This window comes from Myodes glareolus, chromosome 25, assembly GCF_982192425.1.
Source record: "Myodes glareolus chromosome 25, mMyoGla1.1, whole genome shotgun sequence".
NCBI lineage: Eukaryota > Metazoa > Chordata > Mammalia > Rodentia > Cricetidae > Myodes > Myodes glareolus.
Genome location: NC_142050.1, coordinates 45,221,536 through 45,245,824, shown reverse-complemented (window position 1 = coordinate 45,245,824; position 24,289 = coordinate 45,221,536). Strand labels below are relative to the sequence as shown.

At 46.6% G+C, this 24,289-nt stretch overlaps 1 protein-coding gene across 1 annotated transcript; it reads left to right on the top strand.

Moving 5' to 3' along the window:
• The first annotated feature begins 414 nt into the window (after nucleotides 1–414).
• Nucleotides 415–22,029, top strand: Pdia4 (protein disulfide isomerase family A member 4). The gene is made up of 10 exons (XM_085683789.2): nucleotides 415–606; nucleotides 6,528–6,699; nucleotides 8,989–9,194; nucleotides 12,077–12,215; nucleotides 15,018–15,223; nucleotides 15,339–15,497; nucleotides 16,757–16,908; nucleotides 19,031–19,187; nucleotides 19,772–20,005; nucleotides 21,271–22,029. The coding sequence occupies exons 1-10, from the start codon at nucleotides 519–521 to the stop codon at nucleotides 21,684–21,686; spliced, it is 1,929 nt and encodes a 642-aa protein (XP_085539915.1). The 5' UTR covers nucleotides 415–518; the 3' UTR covers nucleotides 21,687–22,029.
• The last annotated feature ends 2,260 nt before the right edge of the window (nucleotides 22,030–24,289 follow it).

Genomic DNA, 24,289 nt, shown 5'->3' with positions numbered 1-24,289 from the left:
CAAGGGCGGGCGGGACCCTAGAAAGTCCTAGCCCCACCATACCTCTGTGTTACACGTGTTCTTCCTGCCAAGCTTGGCCAAAGGGTGCGGGCCTTCAGCCAATCCCTCCCCTAGGAGTGCCTAGGCCCCGCCCCCGTAGGCGGGGCTAATCGCCTTTGTTCTCCCCCGCACTCTTTCTAGGCCTGTGCGCTCCAGGCAAACCGAGTGGCAGCCGGTGATTGGTGGTCGCGGCGCAGCCAATCAGAAGGGGGCACCTCATGCTAGGGCTCGGAGTTTTAAACGCCGAGCAGCTGGCGCGCCGACGCACAGGCTTAGGCAGCTGGGAGGTGTCGGGGTGGGCGGGGCGCCACGGCTCTCGTCCCGATTCGCGCGGGGATTGGCCCGCCCGTGGCTTCCTCGCCCCTAGCCAATCGCCGGGCAGAACTTCCTGGAGGTTTTGCTGCGCTCCCGCGTCGCTCGGGAGGTCGGTGAGAGCTCGGCGGTGGCCGGTGGCTGCAGGCCTCGCTCCGCACCTCACCATGAAGCTCCGGAAAGCCTGGCTGCTGCTCTTGCTCTTGGCGTTGACACAGCTGCTGGCTGCGGCGAGCGCTGAAGATGCGCACGAAGGTGAGCGGGTGGGCGGGCCGGAGCTATCTGGGAGCACCTAGCGTGGTTTGCAAACCTTGCAGGGGCCTGACAGGGTGCTTCACTCACACACACCCCTGCGAAATTAGTGGCTTGGGCGCAGCAAACTTGCTGGAGTTCCAGTGCGGTACTCAGTCAAGGAGCTTGGGCCTCATGAATTCCTACTCGAGACTCAGACGTTGAGGGATGTGCAGAGTGCCTGATTTGCAACTGGCCTCTTCACCCTCACTGCTGAGATTTACTCACCTCTGCCCTGGTGAGTAAAATTTCCTAAAGAGTAACTTCCGTGGAGGGAAGGTCAGACGTTGTTTCCAAAACCCGTTTTAGAAACGGGACGGAGACGGGGAAGCCGCTAGTAGGACCTGTAAGAAGCAGTCGCGGATATCGGGCACCTACTTCAAAAAGTGGGATTTGGAAATAACGCAGGCTTTATTTTCGTCTTTCATGGAAACGGGAGCTACCATTCCGTCTTCATTTTATTCAGCGCCTATTTGCTGGTCGTTGCACTGGGTTTTGAAAGTCGAGTTTGATGGGTGATCCATGTACTCTAGTAGGAACAGTGTATGTAACTCATAGACGTTATGCCCCCGCCTTTTCTTCGAAAGCACGAGAACTTTGAAATTAGGAAGTACTAGTTAAAATCGCTGTTCCTAGAGAACAGATTTGAGCGACACCTTTCCGTTACCCTTCTAATCACTAGCTTGTTACCTGTTGGGTTTATTCTAATATAAACAAACCTCATTTTCTGAGATTAGTGGGGGGGGTGAAATGTGAACTTTATACTCTTAGGTTGAGTAAGATTCATGTAGGTCATTGATTCATGAGTTCTTGCTCAGGCAAAAAAGAGTCGAAGTGGAAAGACGACTTTGGGGGAAGCCGAATATCTGACCTGCCCACAAGTATATCTTGGTAGTTTATCCAAATCAGCCGAGTGCTCCTTTCTTATAGAGACCCAAAATATGGCCTAACAGGAAGAGGGCAGACAGCATTTGAAGCAATTTTTTCGCTTTTCATGGTAGAATAGACTTGAGGTTGGGGAGCGCACATGAAAGTTTGAGGATCAGTGTGATTTGGTGGATAACTTTAGAACATAACTTAAAAAAAAACACACTGGTTTTTGAGACAGTGGTCTGTTTTAGGGTGGTTTTTGTTTGTTTGCAACAGGGTCTCATAGTTTGGAGCTCAGGGCTGGCCTTGAGCTCAGGAGATCTGTCTGCCTCTGCCTCCAAATGCTGGGGGTTGAATGCCATATATTTGTTAAATCTTGAGAGGCCTGGGTGGGTGGATTTCAAAGACTATTTAGACTAACCAGTGTTATATCTTTTGGGTCACCAGTGCAGTCCTTGGAAAACAGTTTGCTCTGGGTGAACCCAGGAATCCCTGGGGTGTCTGCACCAAGGCCAATCCTCCTGGGCTAGGTCCTTAGGTTTGGTAGGGCTGGCGATGTGGTTCAGTAATGTGTCACTTCCCTAACGTGTACAAGGTCTTGGATTCCATTCCCAGCACTGCAAAGGGAGAGAGAGCGTTCAGTCTCACTCACTGGAGCTTGGTCCATACTCAGTATCCTCTGTAATGATTGATAACTACCTTTCTTGTCCTTGTTCACTATTTACCATTTGATGTTGGCGTAAAGATTGTTTGTCCAGCTGATAGTAGCTCCTCCTTGGCAAGGTGGGGTTGTGTGGTCCACTGAAGAAGTGGGGGCATCCTTTTAGTAAGTAACTCCAGGGCCCGGCCTGGTCAGGGATGCAGTGTTATCAGCAGTTTGTTCAGCTTTCGTCGGCAGGAGCTACAGATCTGATTTCCCTACCTTTGAGGAGTGGCCAGCTGTACCCTGATGGCCAGGTAATGAATGTAAAGGGGGGTGTGGAATTTGCTTCATACCAAAAAAAGACTGCATTCTTTCAGAAGGCTCTGGGAAGTTTTGGCTATATCATCTAGGGTAGAGTGTCAGACTTTAAAAGGGAAATCCACTCTGGGTGTGTGGCTGAGTTCATAGAGTGCTTGAGTAGAGAGTGCCCTACATGAATAGAACCACTTAAACTAAGCGTGGTAGCATATGCTTGTGATCTCAGCATCCCAGAGTTGGAGAAGAAATCAGTTCAAGGCCATCTTCTGTTGCAGATGAAGTTCAAAGAGAGCCTGGGATACATGAGATTCTCTAAGGGGGAAAAATGGGAAGCCTAGTGAGAAGTAATCTATACAGTAAGATGTGGGGTGGTTAGCTTGTAGGAATGTGTTGGTTTCTGGTAGACAGGATTTTTAAAAACTATTGGCTGAAGATGTGATTGAGTGGTAGGTATAGCACCGACTTCAAATGTGCAAGGCCCCGAGTTTGATCTCTATCACCCGCAAAACAACAAAAGGACTAATGGAGCTAGCTCTCTTCTCAAATTGCAGAGTAATCAACCTTTCAGTCTTCTGAATTGGAGCGGGGTTGGAAACATGGGGTGCTTTTGAACACTAAACTGTTTGTCTAACTCTCAAAATTATTTTTTTATTTATTTGCTTGCTTGCTTCCTCCCCGACAGTTTCTCTGTGTCACAGCTCTGGATGTTCTGGACCTTGCTTTTTAGAGCAGGCTGGCCTCAGACTCACAGAGATCCACCTGCCTTTTCCTCCCAAGTGTTTGGATTAAAGGTGTACACCACCACTACCTGGCTATTCATTATTAAATTTTATGTGTTTGGGTGCTTTGCCTATCTGTGTCTCTGTGCACCATGTGTGTACAGTGCCTGCAGAGATCAGAAGAGGAAGCTGGATCCCTGGAACTGGAGTTAAAGACAGTTGTGAACTGCCAAGTAGTTGCTGGGAATTGAATCCTAGGTGTTCCAGAGGAGTACCCAGTGCTTCTAACCACCAGACCTCTGGCATGTTTAATCAGGAGATGAGAACCCACTTTGCATAGGCAAAAAGTCCCTTAAGGTTAAGGCAGGTTGGGCCACATAGAAAGTCTGTCTTAGAAAAAGAAGGCTTCATACTACTTTTTCTTCTTCTTTTTCTTTCTTCTCCTTTTTTTAATCCACTCTGAGGGCTGGAGCAATGTGTTCTGCTCCTCCAAAGGACCTGGGTTTGATTCACATCAGCCAACATTAAGTAGCTCACAAACACTAGTAACTCCAGCTACAGGACAGAGCCTCTGGTTACCTGCACTCGTATGCACATACATACACATAATTTTAAAATTAAAATCTTTAAAAATAAAAATAAGTGCTAGGTCCTCCTTTTAGAAAATTAGTCTGAGGTAACAAGCATGCAGCTGTGTTTTAAGTATTTTTTTTCTTTTTTTTAATTCTGTTTTTTTTTCTTCTGTTTAACACATATTTATTTAGGCTTTTTGAGACAGGGTTTTTCTTTTTTTTTAATATTTATTTATTAAGTATACAATATTCTGTCTGCATGTATGCCTGAAGGCCAGAAGAGGGCACCAGACCTCATTACAGATGGTTGTGAGCCACCATGCGGTCGCTGGAATTGAACTCAGGACCTTTGGAAGAGCAGGCAGTGCTTTTAACCTCTGAGCCATCTCTCCAGCCCCTAAGAGACAGGGTTTTTCTATGTAACTCGTGGAACTCTCTCCGCAGGCCAAACTGGCCTCACACTCGGAGATCAGCCTGCCTCTGCCTGCTAAGTACTGGAGTTAGAGGTGTGCACCGATGCCGCCACAGCCACCACCTCTACCTTGGCTGGGTATTTTCACTGTGCACGTAAGTCTTCCTGTAACTGGGGGTGGACTGTCACGATCTCCCTCTCTCCTAGCTTGAACAGTGGACTGAATTCTCGAAGGCTTTCTTTCTACTCCCAGACTAGAACAGGCAGCCTGCAGCCAGAATGAATATGCTTAACCACAAACCCTACTTCACTTCTCTAGCCTCCTGAATGCACAGATGAGGTGCCCACCAGGCATCCTACTGAGGCAGAGAAGCTACAATGCATCCTTGATTCCAGCAGATCATTAGCGAGTGGGAAGTATTCAGTTTGCCTAAGACCTGTGACTAGGGGGCCATTTGTGGAGCATATGTGAAGTCCCAGCATTGGCCATAAGTGCTTTCCCTGTTAGGTTCTAGTAGGCAGAGCGCTCGAAGTATCAGCAACATTGAGCTTGGTGGACTTAGTGGTAAATGTCGAGGGTCCCAAAGGATCGGTTGCTGTGATTCAGGAACACCAGTACATGTGGTATGGACTGTCATTCAGAGTTGGAAGTGGATTCAGCATGATGTGAGTGTAAGGGAAGGAGCTCAGATCACCAGCCCTTCTGGAGCAGCAGGGGTTAGTTACTGCCTGGCTTTCATTAATATCAGTGACGTGTGATTTATGACTTAATCCTGATTCTTTCAGACAAACATTTTGGTAGACCAGGCACTATTTTCTGACTATCGTAGAGCAGAGAATTGTTGTATTTTGTTTGGCATGTATGTGTTCCCCCTCTTCCCAGCCCTTAGCATTCTGGAAAGATGTAAGTAAGGAAACCGAACTTGTTGAGGAAGTTGTCCCCTGTTCCTGAGGGAGTTGTCCAAAAAACATGTACTGTGCAGCCATTCAGTAAACAGTTCCTTGTGTGCTGTCAGTCAGGGATCCGTATCCTCTCTGCTCTTCCTGCATACCTGAGAGCTATCCCCCTTGATTCTTCCCTGTCTTTAGAACCTGGTTTGATGGTGCCCAGAAGGAGGCAGCAATGGGCAGGAGAAGCAGAAGCCAGCTTGGTTTCCACTCTGAAAACAGGCATTTGAGAGCTACTTCTCTGACCAAGGAAGAATGCAGGCCTAAATTGCGGAAAAGGAAATGCAAGGCAGGAAAGGTAGTTTGCAGTTGGGGACAAGTGAGCAAAATGTGACTAATAGAGATGAAACGGAGGGAGAAAGTTTATTTTACAGGTTGGCAAATTTCATTGATAGTGGTCAAAGCTGACCCCACAACCCCATAGCTTCAGAGTTGTGGAAGAGCAGTGCAGTGGGTATGTGGGTGTAACCCAGGGTCTTGTACCCACCATTATAGAACCAATGTTGGACTACTTAATACATTCCAAAAGTCTCTGGGGGTCCCAGATCCTAGAAGCAGGTCTCAGGCCTTGAGGAGTGCACTCAGGGTCCCAAACAATAACTAGCAGCGTTTTTGACTGAACTTCTGAAAAAAATAATTGGCCTTTTGATGTATTCCGCTTCAGGGTGAAAGGAATCTGCTTGCTGCATGTCGATCTGTTTACCGCCATTACGGTCAGTGTGGAAACTAGTTAATATGAACTGGCATTCCATGCTTTCTTGTATCTGCAGTTTGGAAAGAACAACTTAAAAGTTAACAGCACAGCCTGGTGGTGGCGGTGGTGTTGGTGACGCACACCTTTCATCCCAGTTCTTGGGAGGCAGAGGCAGGTGGATCTCGGAATTTGAGGTCATCCCGGTCTACAGGAACAAGCTCCTTTTGGTGTCTGTTTAATGCACATTGCTTCCATAAGTCTGTAAAGTCATTGTCTCAATGTCTCTTCCTCTCTATTACTCAGAGCTGGTTTTCTAAGAAAAACATGGTATGTCTGTCTTTCTCTTTAAAGAATATGAGGTAAAATGACACAGCTTTTTCAGAAGCAGAACCCAGGTACATACCATAGAGTGAATCCTGGGTGTCTACATGTCGAGGGGAACAGGCAGGTAAATGTCACTGGGGAAAGTTTGTTGCGGTCCTGAAAAACAGCGGTACAGTAGACTTTGAGCTCAAGGCGTGCCGGTCCTACATCTGTGTCCTGGGGCTCCCTACATGGAACCTGTAGTAGCCATAAGCAAGCAGGTGTGGAACAGATTTTCTTGGGTAAGGATATGCAGCCCCCATGACTTGTTTGGAGAGTTCGAGCTTCTGGCAAAGCTGCAAAGGGGTCATGAGTTTCCTAACTAGCATGGGTCTTCTCTGGTCAGATGCTTCAGATACAGAAAATGCCATTGAGGATGAAGAGGAGGAGGAAGATGAAGAGGAAGAAGATGATTTGGAAGTTAAGGAAGAAAATGGTGTTTTGGTCTTAAATGATGCAAATTTTGATAACTTTGTGATTGACAAAGATACAGTTCTACTGGAGTTCTATGCACCGTGGTAAGCACCAGCGCTTCGGTTCTTACGGCTGCACGACCTCCGTCATTCAGGGCCTGGCTGAAATGAAGGGTCTGACTACAAGAGCCCCAGCTCTTTCCTTTTTTCTAATACTTTATTATTATATTTCTGTTTGTCTTTGAGATAGTTTTATTATATTTTTGATTATTTTATTTTATATGTGTGCCAAGCATGCTTGTAGATGGAAGGACAGCTTGCAGGAGTCATTTCCCCTACCAGTGTAGGTCTGGGGCTAGAACTCGGGTGACTGCCTGCTGTGCCATTTCACCAGCCCCACACCTCCAGCTCTTGATGTCAGAGTGTTGGGAACTCGAGGCTCAGTCCTCCAGCTGGCATTGTGTAGCCGCCAGCCAGCCCACACCGTAGAGTGGTAGTCTCAGTTTCTAAACAAGCTGGCAAAGGCAGCCCCAGATGCAAGCTGTTGACCATGGGGTTATCTTATTGTTTTTATTTTTGTTCTTTTGTACAGAACTTTGGGAAAACAAATACAGATCCTTTTCCTGTTTTACCATCATGTTTTAGAGTGTGGAAACTCATATTCCTTCCCCCTCTCTCTGATGTGCTGTTTTGCATCTCAGAGCCCCTTCTGTTCTCTTCCTCCTGTGTAAGATGTTCTCACATCACTTTTCTAATAAGCCAGGTAAAAGCCTGCTCCTTTTAGCAGTTCTGAAGTTGTATTTTTGTTTTATGGATAAGTTACTTTTGTGCTTTTTTTTTTATTGCAAGAGTTCTTAATAGTCTTGATTGAGGACTCCAAAGAGCTTTTTGTGTGGGTCATGTTTATCATTTTATGTATTAGAAATTAAAGCAAGGGGTCTGGGGAGATGGCTCACCAGTTAAGAGCACTGGAACCCTGGGTTCAATCCCCAGCATCCACATGGAGCTCACACCTGTCTGTATGTAGCTCCAGTTCCAGGGGAGCTGGTACCCTCACACAGGCATAAATGCAGCTAAACATCAATGCAAATGAAAATAAGTAAATCTTAAATTAAAGCAAAATCTTAAAATATTTTATCATATTTATTATTATAAACTTCATGAGAGTATGGTGTGCATGTGCCATAAATGTGTATGTACCAGTTAGTACAACTTTGGGGGTCAGTTTTCACCTATCTTGGGATCTGAGAATTTGACTCAGATTATCAGGCTTGCACAACAAGTTTTTTTACCTACTTAGCCATCATGACCACCCTCAAAAAAAGATGCTTATTAGTTCATTTTTAGCAACTTTCTTTTGGTGGTTCTGGGAATTTAACTCAAGGCCTTGAGCATGTTGGGCAAGTGCTTTACCACTGAGCTGTTCTTCCAACCAAGTAGTTCATTAAAAAAGATTTAAGATTTATTTATTTTATGTATCTGCATGTACCTCTGCACACCAGAAGAGGGCAGCAGATCTCGCAGGGCTACAGTGACGGACAGCTGTGAGCCTCCATAGTAGGTGCTGGGAATTGAACTCGGGACCTCTGGAAGAGCAACAAGTGCTCTTTACCACCGAACCATCTTTCCTGCCCAGTAGTGCATTTTCAAATAACAGTAACCTTTTGCATATTAGCACATTGCTGATATCCTTGTAAGTCAGGAAGCATCTGGAAAATTCCACTGAGTATTCTGATTGAATGTAAAAGACTTCCTATGTGAGGAACTTAACCTCATAGACCCTATAAAGAAAGTCACTGGGCCAAACTTTGAGGCAGATTTGCATATTGATTCAGCTTCCCCTGTCCCTGCAAGCAACAGAATACATAGGTGCTTAAATCCATTTCATAAAATGCTATGGTATCACATATAACTTGTATACACCTTCTCATATTCTTTAAATCATTTCTGGGTTGTTATTTAGCTCAATTTGTTATTTAAATAGTTACACTGCTCTTGTTGGGGAATAATGATAAGAAAGCCAAAATCAGCATAGAGCCTAAAGTTTTTTTGCTGTGCTGGAGAGCAAATGTAGGGCCTTGTACACAAGGCAAGCGCCCCACCACTTAAGCTACACCTACAGTTCTCATTTAATTCTGATCCGTTCTGTGACCATGGCTCTTTTGGACCTGCGGGTCACGTGTAAATGGGAGCGATCATGTAGGTTTAGGGTTGGAAGTATTTGCCCAAGGCTAAGCTAGAATTCACAGCTCCTGTGGCCTTCCCTATTTGTTGTGTGTGTGGTGTGTCTCAACTACAAATCTTTTCATAAAGCTGCCTTTTTTAAAATGTCTTGTTGGATTTCCATCTCTGTGGATACGGGTAATTCTTTTTCTTCATCCTTAAATTTCTTAGGTGTGGACATTGCAAGCAGTTTGCCCCAGAATATGAGAAAATCGCCAGCACTTTGAAGGATAATGATCCTCCCATTGCTGTTGCTAAGATTGATGCAACCTCAGCATCCATGTTGGCAAACAGATTTGATGTGAGTGGCTATCCCACCATCAAGATCCTGAAAAAAGGACAGGCCGTTGACTATGAGGGCTCCCGGACCCAGGAAGGTGAGCACCAGAACATGAGCTGCTGGGGAATGGTACCTAAAGAGGACCACTCAAAGTGACCTATGGACTCCACAGACCCATACACACACTTAAAGAAGACACCGTACATTCACACACATGTGCATGATCGCCTTTAGCCAAGGACATGCATGCTCCAGTTCATCCTTTAAACATGTACATGGGATGCTGCTGAGTTTCTCGTTCTTAACATAGGGTACCAGAAAGAATATTAATTAGGGTCTAGATCTTTATAGCCACGAAATAAACACATAACCCTTTCCATGTTTGTTTTGTTTTTGGTTTTGTTTTGTTTTGTTTTGAGACAAGATCTCTTTAATTCAAACTGGCAGTCTTCAACTTGTGACAATCCTTCTGCCTGAGTCTTTGGAACACTTGTATTGTAAGTATAAGCCACCATGCCTAACTTCAATTCTGCTACAGAAACATGACTCTTCCAGTGATGTCAGTGTGTTTGTCTAGATGACTAGATAATGTTTATTTGCCTTCTGGTGTGAAGTGTTTGATTAAAGTCTTTATACCCTGATCCTGGGTGATTGAACTTTCTTCAAAGAAAAGGTTTGGTTTAGTAAATTTCCTCTGTAGTCTGCAATGTTATCCCCCGCCTCACACAGAAAAGCAAATGTGTTTGTGTGTGTATAAGAATAATTTTTCTCATTTTTACACAACTGTTAGGCTATCTTATACACCATTCTGTATCTCTGTTTTTACTTATCAAATACATCTTAGTCGTACTAGTACATAGGAATTTAGCCCCCAAACAAGTTGAAGACAGTGGGTTTGTTTAACAGTAGGGAGGCTGGGGAGATGGCTCAGTGGATAAAGTAATTGCAAGATTGGAGTTTGGATCCCCAGAGCTCAAATAAAAGCAGATAAGTGACAGCCATCTGAAATCCTAGTATTTGGGAGGTAAGAAAGGTGTGTGTCCCGTGTCTGTCCCCTCCCCCCCCCCCAGCTAGAATACCCAGAATTATTGAGCTTGGGTTCAGTAAGAAACCCTGCCTTAATATTTGAAGTGGAAAGCAGTTGAGGCAGGCAGGCAGCATCAGCTTAAGTCTTTGGTGTGCACATGCACCCACACTCATTTGGCCATACATCCATACGTGAAAAAAAGGAAGAGACAACTTCCTTCTGTGTGCTCTAAGCCGGAAGTTTCTGGCTCATTTTGGAGCTTTTAGAGTTGCATGTGTTAGGCTGGCCTCCTCATCCCAGCGGCCGTGAGTAAATTTTAATATTTGTGTGTTCCCTGGTGAACTTGCTCAGGGTTCCGGGTGTGGGCAGGCACAGGCGGTTTATGTATTAACTTATGGAGATGTGACTCAGGTCACCTTCAGCTTGAAGACCGCTCTTTGGCAGCAGTGGTCTCCTTGGCGCTTGGTGATCTCTGTAGTGAAGAGGGCAGTTTACAGCTCTTGGTCCTAAGAATCACTTATTTATTTATATTTATATTTGAATTTTTTTTTCTTGTGCTGGGAATCAAACCCAGAGTAACTTACGTGGTAAACGAACATTTTACCACTTAGTCTACCTCCTCAGCTTTGACCTTTTTATTTACTTATTTTGTTTTTTTGAGACAGGATCTCACTATGTAGTTCTGCCTGTCCTGAAACTCACTCTGTAGATCAGGTTGGCCTTAAACTCATAGAGATCCACCTGCCTCTGCTTCCTGAGTGTTGAGATTAAAGGTGTGGCCTCTTTATTTTAAGAATTTCCACTTCGGCTATTGAACTAATTTTGATAAATGAACTTACAAGTAGGTATTTATCTTACCTACATTTTTAACTAAAATTTTTATTGCATTTATTTATTTGCATGTGTGATGGCTATGGTCATGCCACAGTATGCATATGGAGACTGAGGACAGCTTGTAGAGGCTGATTCTCTCCTGCCATTTGGGTCCTGAGGGTTGATCTCAGGTCTTCAGGCTTGGTGACAAGTGCCTCAGCCTGCTAAGCCGTCTCACCAGCCCCTAGGCATGCATTTATAATTACTGTCCTGGTGATTCTGCTGCCGCCTGAGTGGTAGGAGCTTCTGCTTTTCTTTTGAATTTTTCTAGATTTTTTTTTTTTTTTGCCCATGTTTCATGATGCCTGTGATGCTTGTGCTGTATACATGGTTGAACACATACATAGTTTATATGTGTTGCAGGAATGTTGCAAGATTGATTTGTCTTAGTCACTGTTGTATTGCTGTGAGGAGACACTGGCCAAGCCAACTCTTAGGAAAGAAAGCATTTAATTGGAGACTCACTTGCGGTTCAGAGGCTTAGTCCATTTGGGAGCATGGTTGCATGCAGGCAGGCACTGGAGCAGTTGCTGAGAGCTATGCCCTGATGCATAGGCAGAGAGTGAGACTGAGCCTGGCATGGGCTTTTGAAACCTCAAAGCCCACCCCCAGTGACAGCTCCTCCAATTAGGCCACACCTGAATCTTTCTCAGACAGTTCCACTAACTAGAGACCAAGCATTCAAACAGAGGATCCTCCTGGGGCTATTCTCCTTCAGACCACCACATGATTCCTGATGGAACCCAGCTGGAGTTTTCCTGCAGTTGGTTCAGTCTGGAAATAGGAAATCACTCTCTAAAGTAGATTGCATACCACCGAGAGAAGGCTACAGTCACCAATGACTGCGGAAGTGGTGTATTGGAAACGAGACCTTCTGACTTGACTGTCTTTCCAAATTCTGAGAAGGCTTTGATTAAACATCAGTTTAGCAATTCACACATCTTCTATCTTTGTGAATTCTGGCACTTCTGACACTTTCTTCCCCCGTCTCCACCAGCTTGTGGGGTGAGGTAAAGTACCAGCTAGCTTGGGTGGCAATACATTCAGTCTCATTTGTTTCTGCTGTTTAATTTTTTTAGAAATTGTTGCCAAAGTCAGAGAAGTTTCCCAGCCCGACTGGACACCTCCACCCGAAGTCACGCTTTCATTGACTAAAGATAACTTTGACGATGTTGTGAATAATGCAGACATCATTCTGGTGGAGTTCTATGCCCCATGGTACGTTGGCAGTCAGGTTTGTGATATTAAGATAGTGAGTGTTCATCACCCTGCTAAGCACTGGGGAAGAGTTGCAGACCACAGCCAGCAGTCTGGAAATGTGATGGGGGTGGTTGGGAAGGAAGGAAGTGCTCATTTTAAACTTCGTTAGTGTACGTGCACGTGTATGTGTGTGCACACGCAGGTGCATGCGTCACAGCATGGATGTGGCAGTGAGAGGACAGCTTTGGGATAAGTGTTCTCCTTCCACCTTTGTTCTGGGAAATTGAGCTCAATGTTGTCAGCCTTGTGTGACAAGTGCTTTCTGACCAGCTGAGCCAGTTTTCAAGCCTGCTTTTTGGTTTGCTAAGTAGCCCCGACTGGCCTCCCAACTTGGAGTAATTCTCCTGCCTCGACCCCCTGAGTTCTGGAACTCAGGCATATGTTACCACACCTGGCTGAGGAAAGACTTAGGAGATGAGTGTAACCCTGAGGGCCCCTGAACCCCCCCAAGAAATGGCTTGTAGCCCCATTTATCTTGGCGAATTCTTCCTCCCTCAGCCAGGAGTTCTGATATTTGAGCAGGCTTGGCATTTTTCAGGATGGTGTTGCAGAATGTTTGTTTACACTGTAAAGATTTTGTGTGTCTGCCTGAGGCCCTTCTGATACACGGAGAGCTCAATGGCCAATAGCTGGGAGAAGAGAATAGGTGGACTTCCGAGCAGAGAGAGAAACTGGGAAGAGGAATCTAGGTGCGATTTCGCCGGAGACTGAAGAAATCGGACATACGGTACAGAACAGAAGTAACCAAGCCATGTGGCAGAACGTTGATTAAAAGACAGTTTGAGTTATAAGAGTTAGTTGGAAAGAAGCCTAAGCTAAGGCCAAGCTTTCATGATTAGTGTTAAGTCTCCATGTCGTTGTGAACTGGTGGCCCAGAGGAAAGTCCGACTACATGATGGACCATGCAGACTAGAGTAGAGACTAAATTCTGAACTCTGGATGTGAGCAGAAGGCATTAAAAGAGTTCCGCAAGTGTCTACATGGATAAGGCCCCAGAGTGTCTGCAAGAAAAAGAAGCTGTGGGTCTAGAATCCAGAGGTAGAGACTGTGACTAATGCACAGCCAAAGGGGGGGGGGGGGTTATCCTGGCTACAGGCAGTGCCTGTGTGAGCCCAGACTTAGGAGTTTCTGGATTCTGTAGCAAAACCACTCTATCTCTTCATTATTGGTTGTACAGGTGAAGTGACAACACAGAGGGTGACAGAAAGGGAACTGAACTGGGGAGAGGGAAGGAAACAACCTAGTGTATTGAGGGAGCAGATTAACCCATGGCACCTTTGTAACCCTGCTTCAGTGTGAGAGAGATGCAAGTACTTATTGCTATGGAAGGGACCTGGTGGTGGGACATGACATTGTCATGTCAAGAACGGGTCACTTGCCCGTTCTGGTTTATGACTGTACTAGTTTCTATCCTTTGCTGTGAGGAAACACCGTGACAAAGACTGCATATAGAAGAAGGGGTTTAAAGTGCTTATGGTTTCAGAGAGGTAAGAGGCCATATGATGGCAGAGTGGAGACAGGGTAGCTGGTATAGGAAGCTGAAGACCCCCATCTTGAACCATAAGAGTGAAGCAGAGAGCAACTTGAAAGTGATGGGAGTCTTTTTGACTCTGAAAACCCTCTTCAATTCCTTCAACAAGGTCACAGCTCCTAAGCTTCCCCAAACAGCACCACCAACTAGGGACCAAGCATTCAATTGCCCAAGACTATGGAGTACGTTTCATTCAGACCACCATAATGACCACTCAGGAGCTATATATATTAGACCCTGAATCTGGGAAGCTCATTGAGTACCTCATAAGCTCATAGCACCTAAGAGGAGAGCTATCCTTTACTTACAGAAGTTTACATGTTGTAGGATAATTGAGTTTCCTGAGGAGTTGGACAAGACAGTATTAATGTTAGCTGGGAGGGCCAGAGAACCTGATATATCTGGGGCAGATAAGAGTCATCAGATCTTATGATGTAGACTGTCTATTTTATTTATTTATATCTTATTTGGTGGTATGCACGCTACTAAAGGTTACGCCCTGTGTGCCAGTCAGCTAGGCATGTGCTCGACTGCTACTCTGGCCCTTGGCCAGTCTGTTAACTATAATAATCTTAACTGCAAGTGCCTCTGGCTCATGGTTATCTCCTGCTCTGGTTGGTTTGTAGGCTAAGAATTTGTCACACTCGTCTCTGTACCTTTGTTCACAGCCTGTTGCCTTGTCTACATTTGATATTAGATAAAGGCCAAGAAAGCAATAGGTGCCAATGAAGCCGTTCTTTACTTACGTCATTGGCAGCCTCCAGTTCCCATCCAAGAAAATCCTCTCCCTTCGTAGGAAGGACATTGGCTTTCTTGGTTTTCCCTGTGTTACCTTGTGCCACGGATTGTTGTGCTTCTGTCTACTCATGCATGGGCCTCTAGATATGAATGCCATGACAGGAAGCTCATGTTATAAAAACCTGGCTAGTCAGGCGGTGGTGGTACATGACTTTAATCGCTGCACTCAGGAGGCAGAGGCAGGCGGATCTCTGAGCCCAACCTTGTTTACAGAGCGAGTTCCTGGACAGCCAAGGCTACAGAGACAAACCCTGTCTCGGGCATAAACAAATAAACCAAAGGCACTTGCCGTGGGACCTGTCTTGGCACTCCTACTTAGGCGGCATTCCAAGACTTGGTGGGTGTGATTGAGTTGCTTGGGAACATAGGATTGGTCTCTCAGCTCATCATGTTGGGACAAGTCCCTAATGGAATTGACTTCCTTTTGGCAGGTGTGGCCACTGCAAGAAACTTGCCCCTGAATATGAGAAGGCTGCCAAGGAGCTCAGCAAGCACTCTCCCCCAATTCCCCTAGCCAAAGTTGATGCTACTGAACAGACAGACCTGGCCAAGAGGTTTGATGTCTCTGGCTACCCCACTTTGAAAATTTTCCGGAAAGGAAGGCCTTTTGACTACAATGGGCCACGAGAGAAATATGGTATGGCTGCTACCTTCTTCATACTGTGTGGAACGGGAACTTGCTTTATACAGCTGGGAGCTAGAGGATGTGGTCAGCTGCAGGACCCTTCCTCAGACATGTGCTCTGCTCCTAGGAATTGTTGACTACATGATTGAGCAGTCTGGGCCTCCCTCAAAGGAGATTCTGACCCTGAAGCAGGTCCAGGAGTTCCTGAAGGATGGAGATGATGTAGTCATCATTGGGGTCTTTCAGGGAAACAGTGACCCAGCCTACCTGCAGTATCAGGATGCTGGTAAGTACTGACAAAACAGCATGCCCTGCCATACTCCTGAGGCTTGGGGATATAGGCTGTTTTGCATAAAATTAGCACAGTGGTAGGGTAAGAGGTCCTAGACTCAAATTGCAGCATCACGGGAAGAGTAAGTGTAGTGTAGCAAATGGTTTGGTGGAAGAATCAGGGTAGGACCTGTGGAAAATAAGCTTTCCAGCTTTGGGCTGGTTCTGTAGGTCAGGTCCCTGTGGCTGTCATAGTTGATAGAGTGTATAAGCACACGCTAAGTGCGGAAGGCCAGCTGCACCTTCTCCTCCATCCCACACAATCACATTCAACCTGTTTGCTTTCCTCTTCTGAGTCCCTCTGCGAGAAAGAACAGCTCTGACCTGGGTTCAAGTCCGGCCTCTCACTAGTTATAAAACCATGGCCCTAGACTCACTCCATCAGCCCAGTGTGTGTGGGTTTTTAGCTCCCCCTTGACACCTCATGAAGCATAGTCTGCTTCATTACTAAGTGTGCTCCTAGCATACCCCATCACCTTGTGCTGATTTCTCTGTGCTACCTCAACAATTGCCCGTACTTCAGATTCAGGCTGCTGATTTATTTATTTGTTTGTTTAGAGACAGAACCTCTCTGTAGCTCTGGGTATCCTGAAATGCATTATATAGACCAGGCTGACCTTAAACTCAGAGATCTGCTTGCCTCTGCTTCCCAGGTGCCGGGATTAAAGGTCTGCACCATTATGCCCAACTTGGTCTGGTGTTTTTGTCAAGACTTCAGAGTGGAGCTTAGTTTAAGTCCTGTTTCTTTGGTCCTAATTGGTTAGTTGACTGTTCTTGACTAATCAGGAAGAAACCTATCCAGGGAAAGTCCAGCCTTGCCAGGGCTTTGGGCAAATGCAGAATCCCTAATCTCAGGATGAGTACTTGAAACCTCTGTGTGAGGTCATTGGAGTATGTGGTGCTTGCATGTCCTCTGTGAGGAACTGTCATCCTGAATGCCAGTTTGCTACTAGACATCAATGGAAGGTGACATTTGCCCTAACAAAATTCTAAATTTCTGTGATCCTGATTTTTGTATTTCTGAAAAATTCTAAGAGAAGATTTAGATATTACATCTGTGCTGAGTTTTAAAAATAGGCTTCTTTGTGTGCATAAACGCTGGATATTGTCCATTCAGAATTTACAGTGGCAATCATACCCCTCTGACCCATGCCCGGCCAATTGAGGCTCATAAACCTGCTTTTAACAATTTAATATATTTTGTTAATTTGTCAGCTAACAGCTTGAGAGAAGATTACAAATTTCACCACACTTTCAGCACTGAAATAGCTAAGTTCTTGAAAGTCTCCGTGGGGAAGTTGGTGTTGATGCAGCCTGAGAAATTCCAGTCGAAGTATGAGCCCAGGAGCAATGTGATGGATGTTCAGGTGAGTGAGAACTCTTCAGGAATGGGGGCATGCTGTGCTGTGCTCGCCCCTGGGCACTACATGCACAGGCGGCTTGACTGAAATGTGGAGAGTTCACTGCACACAGGGTGTGGCATGCCTGTCTGAGTCCCTGTTTCATTGCTCTGAAGAGACACCATGACCAACACAACTCTTAAAAAAGAAAACTTTGGAGCAGTTGAGCTACATCCTGTTCGATAGACAGAGGGAGAGACAGAGACAGACAGAGACAGACTGGGCCTGTCATGGGCTTTGGAAATCTCAAAGCCCACCCCCAGTGACTTTATCCAATAGGGTCACACCTCCCAATCCTTCTCAAGTAGTGCCACTCCCTGATGACCAAGCATTCAAATATATGAGTCCTATGGGGGCTTTCTGACTCAACCCACGACTCATCCCCAGAAAGACCACAGTGTCCTGTGTATTTGGCCCTCATTCCTCCCTTTGATTCCTCTCATGCTCTGCATACCATTGGTTCCTCTGCCATCCAAGGCTTAGGACCCTTTTCCTGCCTGGACTCAGAGCATTTGCCGCCACTCCTTCAGATCTTGTTGCTTTCTTATTTAGTCACAGACCATGTGACCAAAGAAGGATTCTAACTGGGGCTCTGGACCCTGGTCAGACACAGCTTTCATGGGTGTGTATGTTCCCGAGAAAGAGTTAATCATTCAGTTTTTTTTTATTGTTTTTTAAGACTTTGAGGCAAAATTGAAGACTATTTTAAAAGGAGATGGATTTGTTTGATTGATTTGGTTTAATATAGATTTAAGTGCAGGTTTTGAGACAGACATAAGGAAAGAATAGTAGTTTACACCCAGGGGCTTGTCAAGAGTCACCTTGGTACATTAGCCCACTCCCCGCCCCCCTAGCCAGGTCTCACTATGTATATCTGGCTTTTCTGGGAGCCACTGTGTAGACCAGGCTGGCTTTGAATTCATGGAGATCCATCTGCTTCTACCTCCCAAGTGCAGGGACTAAAGGCAGTTTAGTATGTTCTTGAAGGGATCCTTAGCCCAGAAAAGTTACAAGGTTAAGGTCCCTGTCATCTTGTCCACAGCCCATCATTGCTGCCCTGCTCTTGAGTTTGCGCCCTAGGTGAGCCTTGTCTCAGACTTAGTGTGTTCTTTGCCACCTGGACCTAGTGCAGCCTCCAGGGCGTCTAGCTTGCCTTCGTAGCACGTTCAGCACATCCGCTGACATCAGAACTGACCCTCTTGGCTTCTTTTTCTCTCTGCACTGCTGCTTCCGCCCTGGGTGCCTTCTGCTCCCTGACTTCCCCGTTTACACAGGAACCCTGGGCCAACAGGTTAATAAGCTTGTACAAGTTTCTTCAGCTGTAAAGGGCAGGTGGTTGTCCTTCCCCTGGTGGTTGTGAGGTGGTATCTTTAAAGGGTTTGACTTGAGTCCTAAGTATGAGCCCTAGGGACCTCCAGTCTCCAAGACTGTGTTCTGTGTTCTGTGTCCCCTTGATAACCCCCACTCTGATACGTGTCAGAGGTGCCATGCAAACTTGTTGGATGTCTCACCCAGAGAACCTTGGGGGCCAGTGTTAAAGGGCTACTTTGCTGAGCCTAGTTACGTATAGCCATTTCTTTCTGACTGTGCTAACCCTCAGAACACAGTCCTCAGAGAAGAGATGGTCTCAGTGGTTGAGCAGCTCACCCACCGTGTAGCTTTGTCTGACTCTCAATTCTAATTTGCGGCTGCATTGCTCTCTCTAGTAAAATCTGAGGATTACTGGTGTCGTGACCTGTGGCCAACTGCATAGCTTGCCTGGCCACAGGCTGGAGTTTTGTCTCAGGTCTCTCGTGGAGCTCTGTGAAGCGACTGTGAAAAGCCCTGCACGGGTTGGTCCGTGTATCCTTGCTGTTTAAGAGCCTCAAGCGCTTTCTCATTGGCTTGAGTTCAAGTCTAAAGAAGTGGTCTGTCAGTGGTGACTCTGGGGAGGGGCTCCGGTGTGACTGGGTGGTGGTAGCTGAACAACCTTGCTGGCCCTCCTCTTCTGAACCCTTCAAAACAGCTATGCTTGACAGTGACTCAAGGCATAGTAGCTAAAGTTCCTCTTTTCTTGAACTTGCTCTTACCTGTGTCCTCCTTGAAACAGGGCTCCACAGAGGCGTCAGCCATTAAAGAATATGTGGTGAAGCACTCCTTGCCCCTGGTGGGCCATCGAAAAACCTCTAATGATGCCAAGCGGTACACCAAGCGCCCCCTGGTGGTTGTATACTACAGTGTGGATTTCAGCTTTGATTACAGAACTGGTAAGATTAAATCTTGTTCTAGGGCCCTTAAAGTTAGTGGTGTGGATGTATTTTATTGTAGTGTGGGATTTTCAGTTCTGAGCCTTATAATACCCCTTTCCTTCCTGATATAGCAAAAGGGAAGTTAAGAGTCAAACCTAGGCCTAGAGAGATGACTCACAGGTAAAAAACATTCACTACCAAAACTGAGGACCTGAGTCAATCCTCAGGACCTAGATGCATGTGTATATCCACACACGTGCCCACAAAATAAATGTAATAAAAGTTAAATAAAACAACAGCAAAGAAAATAGATTTTAAAAAGAGTCAAGCCTAGTACGTTCTTAGAGGTGATACTGCAGCCCCGGTGCCGAGCCAGACAGTGCTGTGTCCCTCCAGCTCTGCAGGGACTTAGTTGGGTTTCCACCCTGAGGCCATCTGCTCACACAGTGTGGCTTTACCAGAACTCTTTCCTGTCCGGCTGAGGTATACCTGGAACCTGTGCCTTGTCGGAGAGCGTAAATAACAGAACTTAAAATCTCACAGTCCAGGGCAGGACAATAACTCTGTGCAGCCACTTGGTTCACAGCCCTTCTCCATTTCAGCTACTCAGTTTTGGCGTAACAAAGTTCTGGAGGTGGCCAAGGACTTCCCTGAGTACACCTTTGCCATTGCTGACGAGGAAGACTATGCCACGGAGGTGAAGGACCTGGGGCTCAGCGAGAGTGGAGAGGACATCAATGCAGCCATCCTAGACGAGAGCGGGAAGAAGTTTGCCATGGAGCCGGAGGAGTTTGATGCAGACACTCTCCGGGAGTTTGTCACAGCCTTTAAAAAAGGTGCGTCGGGCCCCAAATCTCCCTATGGACACAACACAGAACCTGTGGGGTCTAAGGAATGTCTGGCATCCTGCAGTGTGCAAGGGGTGTGGCTGTAGGTCAGTAGGTGCTTGCGTGGGAGCAGGAGGAATGTAAAAGGTGTGTGTGGCCATGCATGCCTGTAACCCAGCACTGGGAGACAGACAGCCAAGGACCCTGCCCACCCTCCCAGCCCCCCAAGAAAAAGATAAAGAATAGGGTGGCAAGTGATAGAGGAGAATACCTAATGTCCTTTTCATAACCACCCACAGAAAAAGACCCGGTAGGTCCTCTGCCGCTCCCTTCCTCTCCCCGCTCCTAAGTCCAGTACAACTCATTCTCTGACTTTACCCGGTGTACTGCCCAGGCTCTGAGGCACCAAGACAACTTAAATGTTACTTTGGAGCTTTTGAGGGGGGTTAGTTTTGTTTTCCCATTTTGGCAAAATGTTTTCCCATTATTTACTTTGAAGGCAAAAGCTGGGTGAGGGCTTATTCAGTAGCTTTTTGAGATGGGATCTCATCATATCTCAGGCTGGTCTCAGACTTGAGTCTTCAGCCTCAGCCTCCCAAATGCTAGTACTGCAGTTATGTGTTACTATAGTTATGTATGCCTTGTGCTTCCTTTTCTCTGTGCTTTTGGGTTGACTGTTTTGGATTTGGTTTGGTTTTTCAGGGTTTCTCTGTGTAACCCTCACTGTCCTAGAACTCACTCTGGAGACTAGACTGGCCTTGAACTCTGAGATCCACCTGCCCCTGCCTTCTGAGTGCTGGGACTAAAGGTGGCGCCACCCAGCTTGGTTCTGGTTTTGTTTTTAGGGAAGGGGCTAATGTGTCTTGAAAACTTTTCAGAGGTCTTTGAAACAGGCTTTTAAACATGAGGAACACTTGATCTGAAATTCTAAGCATACATAATCTTTGATCTTGACTGAGCAAAGTACCTACTGGCCATGTGGTAGCATACCACAACTCTTGCCCAGTTTGGATGCTCGTTTTTGACATCACAAAGTTGGTCTTGCCCCTGCAAGGCTGTCAATAGCTCTCTTCGTTGGGCAGCGTCCCTGTTACACGGGGCTTTGCAGGGACTGGGAGAGTAGAAGACTCTTCTATCAGAGCATTGCCCGTTGTTGAGGAAGACTTTAGAGGACCCAGCCCCGAGAGTGGGGCTGATAGCCTCAGTGCCTGGTTCAGACAGAGTACCAGAATCTATGGCCTTTAAGTACTGACACCTCTTTTTGTATTTGGCAGGAAAACTGAAGCCAGTCATCAAATCACAGCCAGTACCCAAGAACAACAAGGGACCAGTCAAGGTGGTGGTGGGAAAGACCTTTGATACCATCGTGATGGACCCCAAAAAGGATGTCCTCATTGAGTTCTATGCACCCTGGTGTGGGCACTGCAAGCAGCTGGAGCCCATCTACACTAACCTGGGCAAGAAATACAAGGGCCAGAAGGACTTGGTCATCGCCAAGATGGACGCTACTGCCAATGACATCACCAATGACCGATACAAGGTGGAGGGCTTCCCCACCATCTATTTTGCCCCTAGTGGGGATAAAAAGAACCCAATTAAATTTGAGGGTGGAGAGAGAGATCTGGAGCATTTGAGCAAGTTTATAGATGAACATGCCACAAAGAAGAGCAGGACCAAGGAAGAACTTTAAAGGCCTGGTGGTCTGCAGAAGGCGGAGGGACCAGGCACTGTAGTGGACAGCACTGGCCACCAAGCAAGTGAGCCAGCAATGGAATGGCCGTATCCTGACTTCTTTTTTTTTAATGCTTTGTTGTGCCACCTCATGCTCTGAATACCGAATAGCCATGAACGACTTGATAGTTTAAACCAGATTTTTTTGGAGGATACATCTATTTTTGTCATTTGGGGTCTGATTGGTTTGGTTTCGTTGGTTTGCTTGGTTTTTAACATTTTACTTTAGTATTTCCTCAAATAAGTTTTGGATCTTCTGTGTGAGAATTTTTTAATTTAAAGTTTAAAAAGTCTTTACCAGATTGTGTTGTTTGCCTTTTATTTTCTTGTTCAAACCACTTTTAGCTTAAAAGTAGGTAACCATTAGAAGGTTTGGTTTTTTTATTTCTTCCTATTAATGAATGAAGTGAAGGGTGTCCCCCTCACCCCAGCACCTGTCCAGGCTGAAGCAGCATCTTTGGTGGAGAGACATGCTGGTGACAGGTAGTGACAGAGTATGGCCACTGGCTTCTTAGACCAGTCCTACCGTTAAAAGAAAATGATCTCAAGCACAGACTTAGAAACCTTCAGTTGGTAGAAAAGTTATAGTAAGCTGCTAATAATGGAGAAAAATACTGATAACCTCAATAAACTAGAAAAGTGGGCATGGTGACACCTTTAATCCCAGCACTCCGGCAGAGGCAGGCAGATCTGTGATTTCGAGGCCAGCCTGTTCTACTGTCCTGAAGTTCCAGGACAGTTTCTAACTGTTAGGAAATAGCTGCCCTTTCCTAGTGTGATTAGGGTAGGATAGAGCTGAGAGAGGCCAGGTCCGGGCCTAGACTAAGGCATGCTCTCCAACCTGAAGAAGGTGTCTTACCATCTGACCTCCTGCTCGTCCTGGGGAGGCTCATCCAGGTGCCAGAGAGGCCTTCGTCCTTGGTGGGAACAGGTGTGCAATGGCGGGTTCTGTCCTGGTGGGGAAGAACAGGAGGGATAATGTGACGCTGGGGGGCTGGGTGGAAGAAGCCATGGGCTGTTTTCTCCCCAGTTCTACCTCTTCCCTCCCTAAGCACTCACCTCTTTTAGCAGAAGACCAAGTGGCAACTCTGTACACTGACTGGCTTGGCAGGAGGTCTTGTGGGAAGATGAGTTTTCCATATTATCTGCCATAACTTTGAGTCTGGCAGATAGAACTAACAACGTGTCAGTGTCCAGGTCTTTGGTCCTCAGTGTGATGAGTCTTCTGTCTCAAATTACTCCCATCCAGCCAGGTAGTGGTGGTGCATGCCGTTAATTAGGAAGCAAACAGGCAGATCTCCAGGAGTTTGAAGATAACTCTGGTCTACAAAGTTCCAAGATAGGCTCAAAAAGAAAAGGAAAAAAAAAAAACTGAGAAAAGTTACTTCCACCCTAAGATGTGTTAGAGTAGGGGAGGTGTGTACAGGGCTCAGACACTTTCTGGAAAATGGGAGTCCTAGTCAATGTTGCCAGACTTAACTGCTTCTTTCTCCCTCTCTGTAGGGCTTCTGCCTTATACCGAAGGGCTGAGGAGAACTATCTCTAAGAGAACAGCCAGGTGACTTCATTTCCACAAGACCTTCCTGGAACAAGAGCTGAGACTGAGTTAGCTTGATTTGGAAGGTCCTGGGTGCTTGCCAGAAATACTGAAATCCAGACTCTTCACAACAACTTACATATAAAAAAAGATACGGGCCTGGAGGGATGGCTCAGCCGTTAAAGGCCAGGCTCACAACCAAAAATAAGATTTGTGAGGACGAGACGTGTGCCCGCTGGCCGCCAGGGTCAGTTGTGCTGATCTGGGATCTGTGAGGACGAGACTGTACACGCTGGCCGCCAGGGTCAGTTGTGAGGACGAGACTGTGCCCGCTGGCCGCCAGGGTCATTTGTGAGGACGAGACGTGTGCCCGCTGGCCGTCAGGGTCAGTTGTGAGGATGAGACGTGTGCCCGCTGGCCGCCAGGGTCAGTTGTGAGGACGAGACGTGTGCCCGCTGGCCGCCAGGGTCAGTTGTGAGGACGAGACGTGTGCCCGCTGGCCACCAGGGTCAGTTGTGAGGACGAGACGTGTGCCCGCTGGCCGCCAGGGTCAGTTGTGCTGATCTGGGATCTGTGAGGACGAGACGTGTGCCCGCTGGCCACCAGGGTCCGTTGTGAGGACGAGACGTGTGCCCGCTGGCCGCCAGGGTCAGTTGTGAGGACGAGACTGTGCCCGCTGGCCGCCAGGGTCAGTTGTGAGGACGAGACGCTGGCCGCCAGGGTCAGTTGTGAGGACGAGACGCTGGCCGCCAGGGTCAGTTGTGCTCATCTGGTAGTCAGCACCTTCCTTGCCACTATCCCTGTCTCATGTCTCCCCCGAGGCTGTGCACTTGGAAGGGGTGTCAGACCATTTCTTAGTGGAGGGTATGAGAGTAGTTACCCCTGTTAGAATCGCCAGACTCGGCACGATAGGTTGCTCCTCCCTGTGTCTGAGCTGTCATCTGCCTCTGACTGCAGAATCTGGCAGGACCTTGTTCGGGAGGTGTGCTGATGGGCTACCCAGATAGACATCATGGGTTGGCAAG

Bases quoted from the DNA above. Each gene is read 5' to 3' on its own strand.
- Pdia4 (XM_085683789.2), top strand. From the start codon at position 519: ATGAAGCTCCGGAAAGCCTGGCTGCTGCTCTTGCTCTTGGCGTTGACA. The intron at 607-6,527 runs GTGAGCGGGTGG...TTCTCTGGTCAG, and splicing joins CGCTGAAGATGCGCACGAAG to ATGCTTCAGATACAGAAAAT. The intron at 20,006-21,270 runs GTGCGTCGGGCC...TGTATTTGGCAG, and splicing joins TGTCACAGCCTTTAAAAAAG to GAAAACTGAAGCCAGTCATC.